At 48.8% G+C, this 15596-nt stretch overlaps 1 protein-coding gene across 1 annotated transcript; it reads left to right on the forward strand.

Annotated features, from left to right (window-relative positions):
* Positions 1 to 9992: 9992 nt before the first annotated feature.
* LOC104537342 (exocyst complex component 6B-like) lies at positions 9993 to 14316 on the forward strand (the record flags this gene model as incomplete). The annotated part of the gene is made up of 2 exons (XM_010180189.1): positions 9993 to 10105; positions 14190 to 14316. Coding segments are annotated over 2 exons (240 nt in total), but the record flags the coding sequence as incomplete, so codon positions are not given.
* Between the last annotated feature and the right edge of the window lie 1280 nt (positions 14317 to 15596).

Genomic DNA, 15596 nt, shown 5'->3' on the forward strand with positions numbered 1-15596 from the left:
ACATAGACATAGATATAGATATAGATATAGAAATATAATGTGTGGCATCAAACAGGGCTGTATTAATCTGAAACTGCAGGTACCTGGCTTTGCTGTGACCTTGCAGCCAATGGGCACCGTTAACCCCTCCTGGCCCCAAAACCTTTCTGACTGCAAATACCTGCTCTGTAAATTAATCAGGAACCTTTTCCCCTAGAAAAGTGGCATTTAGAGTGATTTTTTTACCCCTCTCTGTTAATGTAGAGTCGGTGGTGGAGGTGGTTTGTGTATGGATTATTTGGACGACTGCTGCTTTTTCCCCCTCTGAGCCACTTTCCTGCATTTAGGGGGTTTTGTGCGGATTTTTGTGCTCTTGTTTAACTAGTCTCCATCTTTACTCGAACATCCTGACCTGCCGCTGAGATACTGGGATTTTTCGTGTTATTTTTGAGTGTTTTCTTCAGACCCACTGATTTTGAAGTGTGGGTCAGGCAGGGTAAGACAGATAAATGCACGACTCTCTACGCTCTATTTCTGTGTGCATGGGGTACCTGCACGCACAATGCCATCATCTCCTGGCCATTGAGCAGGAGATCTTCTACCATTAGCAAACCCAGCTTCTCCTCCCTGTCATAGCTTCAGAAACGCTTCTAATTATCTCTTTCCAAGCATTGCATCCCAGATTTGGTCCCTGATGCTGAGCCCAAGCACTTGCCCAGGCTCCATCCTTGCCGGGCAGAGCCATGGATGCAACCCTTGGCCACATCCACCAAAGATTCGAGCCCATGAGGCTACCAAGGGGATGCTTCTGAAGGAGACAACTTCATTTTGGGAATGAGTCCCCCTTTGTGGTGGTTCAATGGGAACGCAAAGCGTTATTCAATAGCAGTCCCTGGAGAAATGTTTCTGAGGTGCTTTTCATTACTTTTGGCCGCTGCCCAGTGTTGTCTCTTTGTCGTACGCAGGTTGCAGGGTCTGGAGGGTAGAAATACGGGCGTCTTCGCTGGGCGGAAAGCACCACACAAACATGTGAACCTGTGTGGAGGATTTGATGAGGCTAAATCATTGTATTTATGAGTGCAAGTTGGCTACTAAACCCAGCAGGGCAGAGTTGCCTTTTGTTCTGTTGGCCATTCATAAAATCCCCCGTCGGGGCGGTTATCGCTCTAGCTGACTGATTTTTATCCTGAAACATTGAAATCCCGGTGGTTTTGTACCAGACACTTCTCATACCTGGTACCAAATAGTTTTCATACCTTGCTTTTGTTTTTCGGCTTGGTTTGGGTTTTTTTGTTTGCTTTTTCAAGCACGATGGTCAGAAAACCTTGGGGTTTCCCTAGAATTTAGCGTAGCCTTCCCCACGGGCGAGCCTCCAGTGAATGACTAAAGCCATAATCCTGCACCATCAAAGTCAGGAGGAGCACGAACGAAGCTGGTGGGGACTTTCCAGCCGTCTTCAGCACTGTCACCGTAACATGACGCGCTAATCCTCAGCATCCCCACCCTTTGTCGCTCTTCGCCTGCTTTGCTTCACTTCTCCTCAAGCCCAACAACCTCTCATGGCTCCTTCATGTGGTTTCGTATCGCAGGCTGGGAGGAGAAGGTGGATTCCTCAAAGCCATATTTAACCCAAAAGGGTTTGGGTTTTTTTGGCAGAAGTGACCTACAATCAGAAAACACCACATTTTTTCGGGTCAAATTGTGCTTGTTAAGATTTTCACGAGACCCTTGGAGTAAATGCCTTCTGAGTAGAATAATGTGACTAATAGACCAAAGTGAATAATGAATAGTAGAAAAGGCAACCTGTGTAATTACAGCATTACTTCAAAGCAGGTGGAAAGCCAGAGGTTTTCCTCCTAATAAAGGAACGTTTGCAGATGGAAAACGAGAAGACCTTTCTGCACACACACAGTGCGTGCAAAAAGCTTTCTGGAGGCCTTCCCCTGATGTAAGGAGTACAAAAACCTATAAACAGGCAGTAATACGAATCTGAAAATAATCCAGACTGAACAGATGAGGTCTCAAACCTCTCTCTGTTACAGACTGTCTCATCTGCCCTAAAGCTTTCCAGATTCTTCTCATGGGTTTTTTCCAAGAACTGGTTCACTTTTGGAGTTATAAACAAACAGGAGGAAAAAAGGGAAATATAAAATTGCTGCCTTAACTTGCAAAATCAATCCAGTTTAAGTGCGAGATGAGGAACTTGGAATCGGCTCTGCTCCCTGCAGCGTGAGGGTTTGGGAGAGGGGACAGCCCTTGGAGGGATGTCTGCCCAGGAGATGTAGGGGTGCCCATTGAGTGTAGGGTTGTTGTGGACTGCGCTGCTCCTCTGGTCTGCAGGAACTCCTGAAGTGTCTCTGTCTTTCACAGGAGGTTTGGTAAGCAGCTAAAATAAGATTGGTTTTATGGACTGACCTGTTGGGGAGTAGCACAGGAGAAGGGGACCTGGGGATGTTGGTGGCAGCAGATGCCCATGAGCCAGCAATGTGCCCTTGAGCCAAGAAGGCCAAGGCCATCCTGGGGTCACCTGGATGAGAAGGGGTGGTTGTAGGGCAGAGAGGTTCTCCTGCCCCTCTGCTCTGCCCTGCTCACACCACAGCTGCAATCTTGTGGCCAGTGCTGGGCCCTCAGCTCAAGAAGGACAGGAACTGCTTGAAAGAGTCCAGCAGGGCCACAGAGATGAGATGCTGGAGGGAGTGGAGCATCTCCTGCTGAGGAGCGGCTGAGGGAGCTGGGGCTCTGGAGCTTGGAGCAGAGGAGCCTGAGGGGTGCCCTCATTCATGAGGATCCATTTGGAAAGGGCAGTGTCAGGAGGAAGGAGCCAGGCTCTGCTCTGGGATGGCCAATGCCAGCACAAGGGGCAATGGTCCCAAGCTGGAGCACAGGAGGTTCAAGCTGCAGATGAGGCCAAAGTTTGTGAGTGTGAGGGTTCTGGAGCATGGCCCAGGCTGCCCAGAGAGGTTGTGGAGTGTCCTTCCCTGCAGACACCCAAAGCCCTGGCCGTGTTCCTGTGTGACTGCTGTGGTGATCCTGCTCTGGCAGGGGTTGCACTGGGGGAGCTTTCCAGGTCCCTTCCAGCTCCTCATATTCTGTGATTCTGGGATCCCTTGGCTCACGCGCTGTCTTGGCTTGTGCATCTTCAGGTTGCTGCGAGTGCTGTCCCTCCCCTCACACGAAGCACACTCGATACTTAGAGCAAATCTTCATTTTCAGTGAAATCAGTGACAAATCTCCTCCTGCTTTCATCTAGGCCGTGAGTTTACCCTCTGTGTCTTTCACGGGTAAACCAACACACATCATGTTCCAATTTCTGGTGCCTTTTCTTCTTAGTAACACTATTGTCCAAACCCACATCTCCTCATGGGTTAGAGTATTTCTCATTCAGTATTACTTTCCCACGAGACGTAATTGAAACCTCCCCAAAATAAATTATTTTGAATGTGCTCGTCTGTGGCTGCTGATGTTGGAAACTCTTTGGGCTTTTGTGCTCCATAGCAATTACCCACTGACTGGTGGTAGGGGCTGCTCAACTGCTGATGGGGTAGGCAAGCTTAGGCATGGGTGAACTGGGAATTGGCACTGGTTTGAATGCAGTGGTTTCTTGTGCTTTTATGAAGGTACCCAACAGGACCAGGTCTTACCTGGGTGTTTTCTGGTCCCGCTGGAAGCATCTTGTCCCTTCATACAGGTCAGTTTAGGTGGCATAATGGTAGGACTCGAGTGTTGCCTTCCTCTAAGCCTCTTGTTGTCACCTTTAGCAAAGGACCTGTGGTGTTAAATCAGTGAAATGAGCTTTTTAAGGAAAAGATCTCGGTAGGTTTGTAAGCTAATGGTGTGATCTCTTGCAAACTGAAGCACACACAGTTTGCAGAAGGTGTCAGGTCAAAGGCTGTTCGCTCTGCCTGCTGCCCACATCAAAGACTTTGAGGTTATAAGAATAAGGAGGAGTAACAGAGCTTTTTAGAGCTGGGTTCATCTTGGTTCTGAAAATACTCCCTCCTTCTTCCCCCAAAAAACAAAGAGCCGTTGGTCATGAACATGACCTGGTAGCAGATTTCAGGGCAGGAACGCTGCTTCCAGCTGGGAAACCCTCAAACCCAACTTAATTAACGCTTCTCTGCACCTCGGCATCCAGGGGACTTAAAGCTCACCATGAAAGCCTGACTGTAGCCTTGTGGCATAGCCGTCCCTTCCGTGTTGATCTGAACCTCCCCAAAAAGCCTACTGCAAGGAAGATCTCATGTACCTGCTGGTGACACTTCCTAGACCCAGGCCAAGCTCCTCCAGACGCCTGGCTGTCTCCTGCTTTAAGACACAGCAAGTTAACTCTAATTCCCTTAGCTCAGTTTGATGTGAGAAAGCCAGGATAATTGCATTTAAATTTGTTTAAACAGGTTGCAAGATTTGCCAGCTAATGGTCACGGGTCACCTTTCCCTGCTCATCCTTTGGGGTGTGTGCATGCGTGTGCTGATGGTGTTAGTTTTGGGGTTTTTAATAGCAGCTGGTGCTTTGCAGAAGGCATGGCAGACAGTAACACCTCATAACTCAGCTCTGGCCAGCTCCAATGTGTGGTCACTGAGCACCACGGAAAGTCAACAACTCCTAGTTGTTGAGTCTGTCTCCTGCTGTACGTGTGCTTGGAGGATAACAAACTTAAAGGGTAATTAGTGGCTGTAGGGACATGAGTATTCCCTAATTTGGGCTTTTAGCTAACACAAGGTTTAGTTCTTTATTGGGTGTTTCCCACCAGCCCTCACAAGGTCTCATTGCTGGTGGATCTACTGATATTCTGATGGTGTTGGCAGAGGAAAATCCTTTTCAAGCCATCTTGATTCTCTTTCGTGACTGGAAGTAAACATCTTGGTGGGTAAGAGAGGAAGGGATGTTTGTTTCTGGGAGCGAACCACAGGACAGCCCAGGTTAGAAAGGACCTTGAAAGGTCATCTGGTCTAACACTTTGCTGGAGAGGAAGCCTGGATGAGATGATCAAACACCCTGTCCAATCGCCTCTTGAAACCTCCACCACTGGGGACTCAACCACATCCCCAGGGAAGTTGTTCCAGTGAACGACTGTTCTTGCTATAAGAAATTTCTTTCTTATTTTGAGATGAAACCTGTCCTGGTACAGCTTGGAGACATTACCCCTTGTCTTCTCCATATGGCTCCTTATGAAAAGAGAGCCTCCATCCTCTTAAACCTTCTTAAAGGGTTGTAGCCACCCTTTAAGTACTGATATACCATGATGAGGTTCCCCCTGAGCCTTCACTTCCCCAAGAAGAAGAGACCTAGACCTTGAAATAAAGTGAGAATTAGTCTCCAGGATGGGGTTGTTTCTCCTGTCACCATCCAGTTGCTGCATAACCATGAGGCTCTTGTGCCAGATTGCCCCTGGTGATGGCTCTTTTATAAATACTGATAGTTCATGTGGGATTTCAGCCCCCCAAAGTCAGGATATTAAAAAGCAAAAGGGCTCGGGCATGGGGAAAGGCACAGACGTGAGCGCAGAGGTGGTAACTGCTCTTTTGACCGTAACAGGATGGAAATGCAAATGTCTGTTAGCAACCAAATCCCTTCAGCAGGGACTGGAAAAAACAAAACGTTTGCTTGATGGGGAGCGGGAAGATGTGGTTTCCATTTCTGGCTGGGCTGCAGGCTGCCCTCGTGTCTTGGAGCAGCTCCAGTTGTGAACAGTTGCTCTTTGCTTTTAATTGGGATGAGTTTTGCTCCTTGTTCCAGTGGATGTACCATGGTGTCCGGTCTCATGGCAGCTCTGTCCTGGGACAGTTTTCTCTCTGCTAATGGGGGATGAGCACACTCCTCTTCCAGTAGACTTGTCCAGCAGCCCAGAGCATCTGGTGCATCTCAATTGGGAGTTTCCTGCAGCTCAAAGCATTTGGGTGCAAATCCTTGTTTGTGGATGCTCAGAGTTGTGCTGCGTCGGTTCAGAAGAGGAAAAAGAACAATATAGAACAGCCAGATGTTGCATGAAGTCAGGGAATTGAGGGATTTTCAGCTGTCCTGCAGTAACGCTTGATGGTCATGTCTTAGGCTTGAGGAGGGAAGAAGAGGTCCTTGGGGCCGAGAGGATCCCGTATCTAGAGTTATCCCTGCAACATCATCCAGACTTCTCTGAGACAGGACAAGGGGCTTTTTTGTGGGATTATTTTCTTCTTAGAAAACATGGCTCTCCCTTTCTTGCCATCTTCTCTATCTCCAGCCACCGTGTGTCTCCTCCCAGGTTTGTGCAGAGCCTGCCGTGATCCTGGTGCAAGCGTGCAAATGCTGCTGCTGTCTTTGATCTGGTTCTGGCCCAGCTTGCAAACTATGTTTTGAATCATTTTTGAGTTCAAATTGCATTATTTCTGGCTTGGCTGAAAGAATTTTATCCAGATTCAGCGCTGTTGTCTCATGTCAGACAGAACATACTGTCCCGCTCGGCTTTGCATCCGGAGGGAGAGGCTTGCAGTCATTGAGATGTCACCATTTCCTTTGTCACCAGCATGGTGACAAAAAATAATGGTTTTTAAGAGTTTGAGATGGTGGTATTACAAGGGGAGTGAAAAGAAAGTGGTTTTTAAGGTAGAACTGAGGGAAATGGTCTAGTAGGAGGTGTCCTTGCCCGTAGCAGAGGAGTTGGACTGGATGATCTTTAAGGTCCCTTCCAAGCCAAACCATTCTGTGATGCTATGAAATGGGAGAAAAGTCCCTTAGAGTCCCTCTAATTTGGTGGCATATCCAAACCATTCTCCATTTCTTCATTTTTATAAATATATACATGAATGTCTCCCTGCTCTCGCAGCAAAGATGCTTCCCATGTCATGGGACACCACAGGTCCCAGCCCTGCTCTGCAGCCCTCTGAGCTTATTCCACTTTCATGTAATCGCCGTAAAACCTCATCTTCCCCCCCACACCCCTTTTTTTCCTTCCCCCCCAGTGTATGTCCTGTGGAGTTTGATTTATAGCCTTGAAAAGGAGGCTCTCGCTTGAGGAATTAATGGTATTTGCATATTTTATTTGGAATCTCCTCCAGCAGGCCCGCCACAGCCAAGCGCCGCTGCGCAGGCGGGTTTTTCCTTCTCACTTTTTTTTTCCCTTTAAATTTTTCTTTTGGTCGTTCAGATGTAGCAGCAGAGGTGAAAAGTTTAAACAGTAAAACCAATAAAACCACATTTATGTGACAGATAAATCGTGCCGAGACGGCTTCCTCCTCCAAGGCCTCTTCTCCCCTACGGAGCACGGCCTGCGGCTGAGGCCTACGAGCGCCGGCAAGGCCTTGCGCCATGCAGCAGCCGGGGGGGGGCAAAGGTGCTGGCCCCTGGTTATCCTTGGACCTTCCTTGCCAGCAAGATTGATGTGGGCAAACAGTGGTAAAATACACAGGCTATCCATCACTGTCGTGAGAGGGCCGGGGGGAGTCTGGCTCTGCCGGGGCTTGGGGAAGGTCCAGCCCAGGGTGGGAGCATATTTAGGATGGGGCTTGTTGAGAATCACAGAGTTGTTTAGGTTGGGAAGGATCTTGAAGATCATTGAGTCCAACTATTAGCCTAAAACTGCCAAATCCACCACTAAACCATGTCTCTAAGCACCTCATCTCCCCATCTTTTAAACACCTCCAGTGATGAGGACTCCTCTACCTGGGCAGTCCCTTCCAGTGCCTGACAACCTTTTCAGTGAAGAAATTTTTCCAAATATCCCATCTAAACCTCAGATGTGCCTATTGCACTCCAGGAGCAATATGACATGACAAATGACAGTAAAATCATAGAATCTCAGCATGGTTTGGGGTGGAAGGGACCTTCAAGGATCTCCCAGTCCAACCCCCATGGGCAGGGACACCTCCACCAGCCCAGGCTGCTCCGAACCCCGTCCAACCTGGCCTTGGGCACTTTCAGTGATGGGGCATCCACAACTTCCCTGGGCAACCTGGGCCAGTGTCTCATCACCCTCATCATAAAGCGCTTCTTCCTTACGTCCAGTCTAAATCGATCTGCTTTCAGTTTAAAACTATTGCCCCGTTTTCTGTCACTACAGGACAAGTACAAAGTTTCTCTCCATCTTTCTCACAAGCCACCTTTCTATATTGAAAGGCCGCAATAAGATGTCCCCAGAACCTTCCTTTCTCCAGGCCGAACAACCCCAACTCTCTCAGCCTTTCTTCACAGCAGAGGTGCTCCAGCCCTCAGGCCATTTTTATGACCTCCTCTAACAGGTCCATGTTAAAACAGGTCCATGAAGTATCTCACCTCTATCATCCCTTCAGGTCAATGCCAACACAAGCTCCTGTGGTTTATTCCTGCTCGCTGTGAGTGGCTACCTTGCCCCTTGATGGTCCAGCCGTGCACTTTCTATGGCAGTAACTCGTGCTGCTTTGTTCCTGCTTTGCCAGAGGCACGTTCGTCCCCCCAGGGCCACCAGCAAGAGGACTTTGGTGCGTTGGGGGGGATCCGATTTAGCCTGTACAACCACGCAACTTCCCCCAGCAGCCGGCGAACCCGATAGAAGAGTTTTGGCCCCGCTGTGCTGTATGAAAAGGGCCCGTGAAATCGTATTTAAGGGTGTCTCTTGAAGGTGCCCACTGGAAAAAAAAACCTCCTGCCAATGATGTTCAACTCGGGTTTGTAGTTAACACAATGGCCCCGCCGTACAAAGCCGCGCGGGACCGCGGGCTGGAAAAGCCCTCTTAGGTCCCGGCTAATCCGTCCCCCCCGCCAGCCCGGGGGATTGTTCCTGACAGCTTGTTTTCATTGCCCTGACCTACATAGTCAAAAAGAATCTTGTTGCACATTTTTGTTTTGTACCTTGGGGTCTCGGAGGAGCCAAATCCCCTTCTTGGCGGGGCGGGATGTGTTGTTAAACAGTGCTGGAGCCTCCAGGAAAACCATGGAGACGCGGGGACAATGAGCCCTCTATGGTCCTCGCTTGGCCGCCGGATGGTCCTTCTTCTCCAGGCTTCGGTGGTGGGCGCCGGGACGCGCAGACGCGGGCGATGAAGACGTCCGTGTGCTTGGCAGCCCGTCCTGCAATAGAGCGGTCAAGGAGGAAGGTTGGGAGGGGGAAACGCCGCTCTTAATTAACCTGTTTTAGATGATGGAGATGAAGGCTGCGTCTCGTACTCCTCAGCCGTGCTCTCATGGGTGGCTGGAAAGGCAGCTCCTCTTAGGGGTGATGAGGTCCTCATGTGAGAAAGGCTTGGGAGCTCCTGTTTGGGTTTTAAGGAAGATAAGGGTGTGAAAGGTGGGGTGGAAGAGGCCATGTGGGAACCCCAAATCAGCTGGGAGCAATGGGGCACTGAGAGGGTCCTTTGAGGAGGTGAAGGGCTTCAGGTGTGAATTTTGGGTGTCTGGAGCAGGGATTGTCAGAGACACTTGAATTAATTAGCTTTTTAATTCCCCTGCTGCTGGGGTCAGCTGTGGTTTCTCTGACAAATGGGTGGAAACCACCTGGGACTCCCAGTTTCCTCCTATAGCTGCATTCACCTAAGATAAACCCCTGAGGTCATGGATGGGTCCCAAATCTCCCTGGGGAGTTCTCCTCATTGGAGACCCTTACAAAGCCCTTGGAAGAAATTGAGGTGGAGCAAGCATGATGAGAAGTCCTTGTGGGATGGTTCAAATGATACTGGATGTTATTTGGGGACAGGAGAAATTTGTGGTGGCTTTGACCCCAAAAGTGTCTTCCTATGGCTGAGAGCATCAGGGTGCTGGGGCTCTGCTGTCGACCTCCTTGGGGTATCTCAGTCCTCATATTCCCTGTACTGCTGGCTCACCCCAGAAATAGAGATAACACAGCAGGGATGGACTATGCCTAAAATAATATACCCATACATAAATTAACATCACATATTAATACACTAATGATTTAATATGAATAAGTTAATAGTTAAATATGAGCAGAATAATATTAAACACGTGAATAAAGACTTCAAAAAATATTTGTGGTTAAGGCCACCTGCCGTAGGTCTTTGCCAGCTTTTAACAATCTGATTTCTCTTTATTTTTCTTTCTGCTGCAGCTCTTAGACCTGTTCATCCAGTGGGACTGGTCAACGTACCTGGCTGACTACGGGCAACCCACGTGCAAATACCTCCGCGTGAACCCAACGACAGCCCTCATCCTGCTGGAAAAGTGAGTGTGGGGCTGGACCCCCGGGATCGTTCTCACCCCCTATCGCTTTTGGGCGAACGCGTGTTGTAGCAGCTCCTTCCATAGCGCACGGTGCTGGATGGAGCAGCCTGGGGAGCAGGAGGCTGCTTGGGATCCAGTGAGCAAAGCTTTCACCCCTGGGTGGACAGTGGGACCTCAGATAGGAAATCCCACTAACCTGAAGTCCGTGTTTTGTGTCAATTTGTATTAACTTGGCTGAGAGTCTGGCTTTTGCTTCACTTTTCAGTAGCGTTTTCCTTGACTTCCACTGTAGAGGTGTTTCTCAAGCCCCTAAATTCAGATTTGCTAGCCTGCAGGCATGGGTATCTCCCTTCTGTTGGATCCATGGAGGAGATCAAGTGCTAAAAGCCCAGCTATGGGACAGGGATGATGTCTTCAGGCAGTTGTGTGCTCCAAGGTTGCCCTGTGGTGCTTTGGGATCCCTCCTGAAGCAGAGCAAGGAGCCTCGCGCCAGTCCTGTGAGCCAGCAGCAAGGAAGGGGAGGCCATCCATTTGCTGCAGACCCAAAGAGTGGGATTTGCTCTCTAGTACGTAGGAGAGAAGTGCCACCAGTCACCCATCCTGTGAAAAAATGACTATTAATGATATTCCGGGCAGCTCAGGCCGTGGACACTGCTGAGTCTCGCATGGAGGAGCAGGCAGGAGGAGTGTGTTTGCAGTCAGATTTGGTTAGATTCACCATGAAATCAGACGCTGAGGAGGACTTTGAGATGTTTTTTGGAGTTCCTCTCTTTCTCCATTGCTCATAGAGGAGGCGATGAGTAGTTTAGAGCTGGGGCTACACTTTTAGAAGACCAACCTCGGTGTGGTTCTGAGCTTTGGAGTTGTATCTGTATTAATTGCGGTCAACATAACCACGCTGCCTTCTCTTCTGCAGAGGAGAAGAGCTAATTTCACAGCAGCTCAGGACATCCAGATGTTATCAATATGGTCCACAGGGATTAAAGTTAGGTTTAGTTGCTGTGTGTAAAGCACTTTTATACCTTATAGCATTGGTTTTTTTATGTTAGTATTTATATGTGCTGTGCAATGTGTTGTGTTTTGCACAACCATGATGGAAAAGTGTGAGGTGTATTCGGAGCTATCAGTAAAATGGTAAAAAAAAGAGCTATCAAAAATGAAGGAGCTTGGACAGGAGGCAGCTGGGAACTGGGAGCAGGCAGTGGGATCTGTGGTGGTCACTGGGAAGGCAGTGGGAGAGCAGGAGGGCAGCTCCATCCCCCCAGTGCACAGCGTCTGTGCCCGATATGGTCATTAAAAAGCCAAAAACCCATAGGCAGCCGAGCTTTGCCGATGAGGCGCCGTGAAATTCTGATCCGCCGGTTCGTTTTGTAACCTGTTCTCATCGTTATCTCTTTTCCTAATCACACATCTCTCCTAGGATATCGCGAGTGTAAGTATGCTGCTTGCTTGGGCTTTTACCCTCACCTCGCAGTGACTTTATTGTTGGATTTAAATGGAGCACTAAATGATCTAAATGTGAGCTGTCTTTGAAACGGTTCCCTCCGGTAACTTTATCCTCTCAAATGCACTAATTAGAGCTAAAAGAGGAGCTTTTACTCTGTTGCTTTTTTTTTTCCCCTTATAGATTAATTTAAACCAAGCTTGGCTCTGTTGAAGGTGGTGTTTGTTGACAGGGGTGGGGCCGGCGCTGAGCTCTCTCTTTCCCTTCCTTTTACTTTTAATTCTGATGCTAACGCCCAGGGACCACGTTACAAACCAGGGCTCAGTGGTTCTAGGGCTTTGCAGCCACACACATTTAAATAAGAGTGGCGATCCTCCAAAAAAGCCGCTCGAAAGCATTGCCTCCCTCTTTCAAACTTCATAGTTTTGGTATCTGGAGGTACTGATTGATCCAGGACCCGGTGCTTCCCATGGCCAAATGCTGGGAAAAAAAGAGAAACGGGTGTTTCTGGATGCCATTGACCTTGACCACGTGTGGCATCATCTCGGTGTCCATCTGCAGGGCTCTGATACAGGACCAGAGCTGATGTGGTCTCCTCCAGCAGATCTGCAAGCATCTTGAGGATGCAGCCACCTCCTGGTCCCTGGCGCAGCACACCCAAATTCTGCAGGATTTGGTGTCCTGTAGGCAATTGAATTAATGAATCAGAGTTAATAGCTCAGTGCCTCTACCTTCACATGATGTCTGAAGATACCAGCGGCTCCCATCCCCTCCAGACACTTGTCCCCAGTTAAACAGAGCCACCTACGTGGGTTTGTGGCTCAGTGCTCTGCTTTTTCATACCCATCCGGTAGCTTTATCCACGCAACTCCTTTCTAACCATCCAAAGAGGTGCAAAAGTTTTCTTGCATACAACAGGAGTTACTTCAGAAACATTTCATGGACCAGAACAGGTCCCACAGGATTGGAGATGGCTCCAAGGATGTCCAGGATGAGAGGACTTTTAGGGCTCTGCTGTGAGTTCCCCACGCGTTGCCTGGGGTAACTGAAGCAGGCAGCGATGGAGAGTGATGGGTACAGCGCTGGGTGGAGGTTCAGGAAGGTCCAGGTGTGCTTTCAGCACCTCTGATGTCCCCACGTTGTTGGCTCTTTCCAAAATCCATGATACTGTGACACCTCTAACCTGTGCGACTCGAAAACCTGGCTTCCCCTCGGTGCAATCGCTCCCTGGTTCTTGCTGTGGAGCAGCTGGCAACCTGCTTTGGTTTAAAAAATAGAGAAAGAAGGAAAAATAATACTGATTTTGCTGAATAAAAGTGCTCCAAGCTCTCTTGTTACTCTTGGGATAGCAGCTTGATTGAAATCCGGTGTCTTTGGGCACTTACAACTTTAGCAAATTAGCCTTTGGGATAAAGTTGTTATCCTTCTTTCCAGCTCCAAGCTGAATGTTTTTGGGAACGTTTCAGATTCCCTTTGGCTCTTTTTAGGAAGATTGAAGCATGAAAAACCTTAGATATATCTATATATGGATATATAGATATGTATTTAATCAGTTAAATAAGTTTCGAGAGGTTTGATTTGTGCTCAGTTGACTCAAACCCCACCGGGTTGACCAACTTCCCGGGTACTCTCAGTGCTGCATCCCACTCCCTTCAATGCTTCATTTAGGTCCCCAAATGTGGCTCATCCAAAGCCATCTGCCTCTGCCAGATCTGCAAATAATGCCCAAACTGTGGATTTCTAAACCAAAAAAGAGCGGTGCCGGCTGAGAACCAGCAGTTGGATGTTGAGGCTGGAGCCGTTGAAGGGTTGACCCCCTTCTGGGGTTGGTTTCCCTTCCCAGCCCGTGCCCTGCCTGTGTAAAGCCAATGCTTGGAGCGTGCAATAAGACCTGTCCCCTCCCCAAAATATGCATCTGTGTGCATGAAACCCCCAGCTTTGCATGGCGGAGAGAGATGGAGCTGCACCAGCTTCGCTTCCTGGTCTCGTTCCACCGCCCGCTCTTCTTCTCTCTGGCTTTTTGGAGACACCAGTGCATTGCTTTATGTATTAAATGTAACTTAAAAAAAACCAACCCATACAAATCTCATAAAGGTTCTTAAATTGGGAAAATCAGTGCTGGATTCCTTCCCGTAGTGAAATGATATTCTATAATATTGTAGAATATTTTGAGCGCACAGCAGTGAATCTTTATGGCTGTCACAAAAGCTGCATCTCTTGGCCGCATGCAATGCACCATTACAGAGAAGAAGCCCTAACGCTGTGGATTTTGATGCTAAATTTGAATTTCCTCCTAACATTGCAACGTTGTTATCTGCCACTTCACGAGGTGACCTGGGGACGTCGCAAAAGCCGTTTGGAAGGGGAGAGGTTTTAGGGTTTCATGCATTTTGGCATTAGAGATTGACCCTATGACGACATCGATAGGGATTTGCGGGGTTTCAAGTAGAAATCAAGCCTGCACATGGCTTGGTATGCCCCAGATACATGGTAAAAATTGGGGTAAAGCCTTTAGATGCAGTCACCTCCTCTCTTTTCGAGCCTCAACACGGGCACTTTAACACGCGACTCCTTGGCGGCGCTCGGTTGTGCCATTGAGCGGCGCTGCCCGTGCCATAACCTGTTTTCTGCTCTGCGCAGGATGCGAGACACGAGCCGAAAAAACAACGTTTTCGCCCAGTTTCGGAAAAACGAGCGGGACAAACAGAAGCTGATCGACACCGTGGCCAAGCAGCTCCGCAGCCTGATCAACAGCCATCACTCGTGAGGGACGCGGGGACCCCCCTGCAGCCCGGCCTTCCACATGCCTGGACTTGGGATTCTTGTTCAAAGAGAATATATGTATTTTTTTATTCACCTGTATAGTATTTACGAAACCTACCCCGAAGACAAAAATTGTTCCTTGTGACACAATCCCGGGGAAAATAGGTGGCACTGCTTGGGAAGGTGGTGTCGGGAGCCTCCTGTGTTATAAACTCCTATTTTCAGGGGTTTGTAAAGCGACGGTGAATCCTGAAGCCTGAGAGAGAACTTCACACCCAGACTATTTTCTTTTTTTATATATATATATGCGCCAAAATGAAAGAATCGGGCTGCCTCCCTTTCGTTAACTTATTCAGTTGCAGAAGAAATGAAAACAAAAACGCTTAGGCAGGGTTTCAGGTTCTTCGCATGGGCTCCAGTAATGCGAAGAAGGTCACCTGTGAGCACATCTTGCCAGTTTGTGTGTTGGGTTTAGATAGGGGGGAAAAAAGGCAAACTATTTCCCAGTTTTTCTTCTTTTATTTTCCTGGAAGGGCTGATTTCCACCTTGCGATTTCCCCCGTGTCTTTAATCAGCATCGCCGCTCTCTGAGCTCCACCGCTGGGACCCGCCGGTGTCTTTTGGACCTGTGCTGAATGTTGAAGTGTTTCAAGAGCTGCCTCGTTAATTAGATTAGATTAATCTAGCTAATTAGATTTGGAAGGGGAGAGCCAGAAGGGGACCTGGCAGGGTGGACACCCTGCTCGCATCTGGCACAGTTGGGGAGCAGGAGAGGAAGGATCCTCAGCAGGGATGGTGCTGAGGTGAACGGGGCTTTCCTGGTACCCAGGGTGATCCAGTCAGGGTTATTTTCCCTCTCCTTGCACCTCATTTCCATGCTGGTGTCCCCTCTTCCCTCTCCCCCTGCAGTGCAATGGGGTGGGTCCTTCTGGCTCACACCACATGAGGTGCAACCCTGCAAATTCGCTGCTGGTCAGGACACAGAGCAGGAACCTCCTGGAGGTCCTCAAGAGGAGACAACGGGAGATGCCCCATGGAGCAGCATCACTCAGCAGCCTCTGGGACAAAATTCCTCTCCATTCTGAAAGTGCCCAATCGTCCTCTGCTCAAATCAAGAGAGCCTTTGAGGAGGACCCTAAAGCTACCAACAGGTCTTTAATCCCCGGGTTCAGGTTACAGAGAGAGGGGATTTTCGCCCTTATCATCTCATTACCCTCTTGACTCTCATTACTGCAGGTGAAAGCTTATCCAGCCGCTTCCCCCCACCTCCCGAACCCTGACGTG

This window comes from Mesitornis unicolor, unplaced genomic scaffold (assembly GCF_000695765.1).
Source record: "Mesitornis unicolor isolate BGI_N332 unplaced genomic scaffold, ASM69576v1 scaffold37782, whole genome shotgun sequence".
Classification (NCBI taxonomy): Eukaryota; Metazoa; Chordata; class Aves; order Mesitornithiformes; family Mesitornithidae; genus Mesitornis; species Mesitornis unicolor.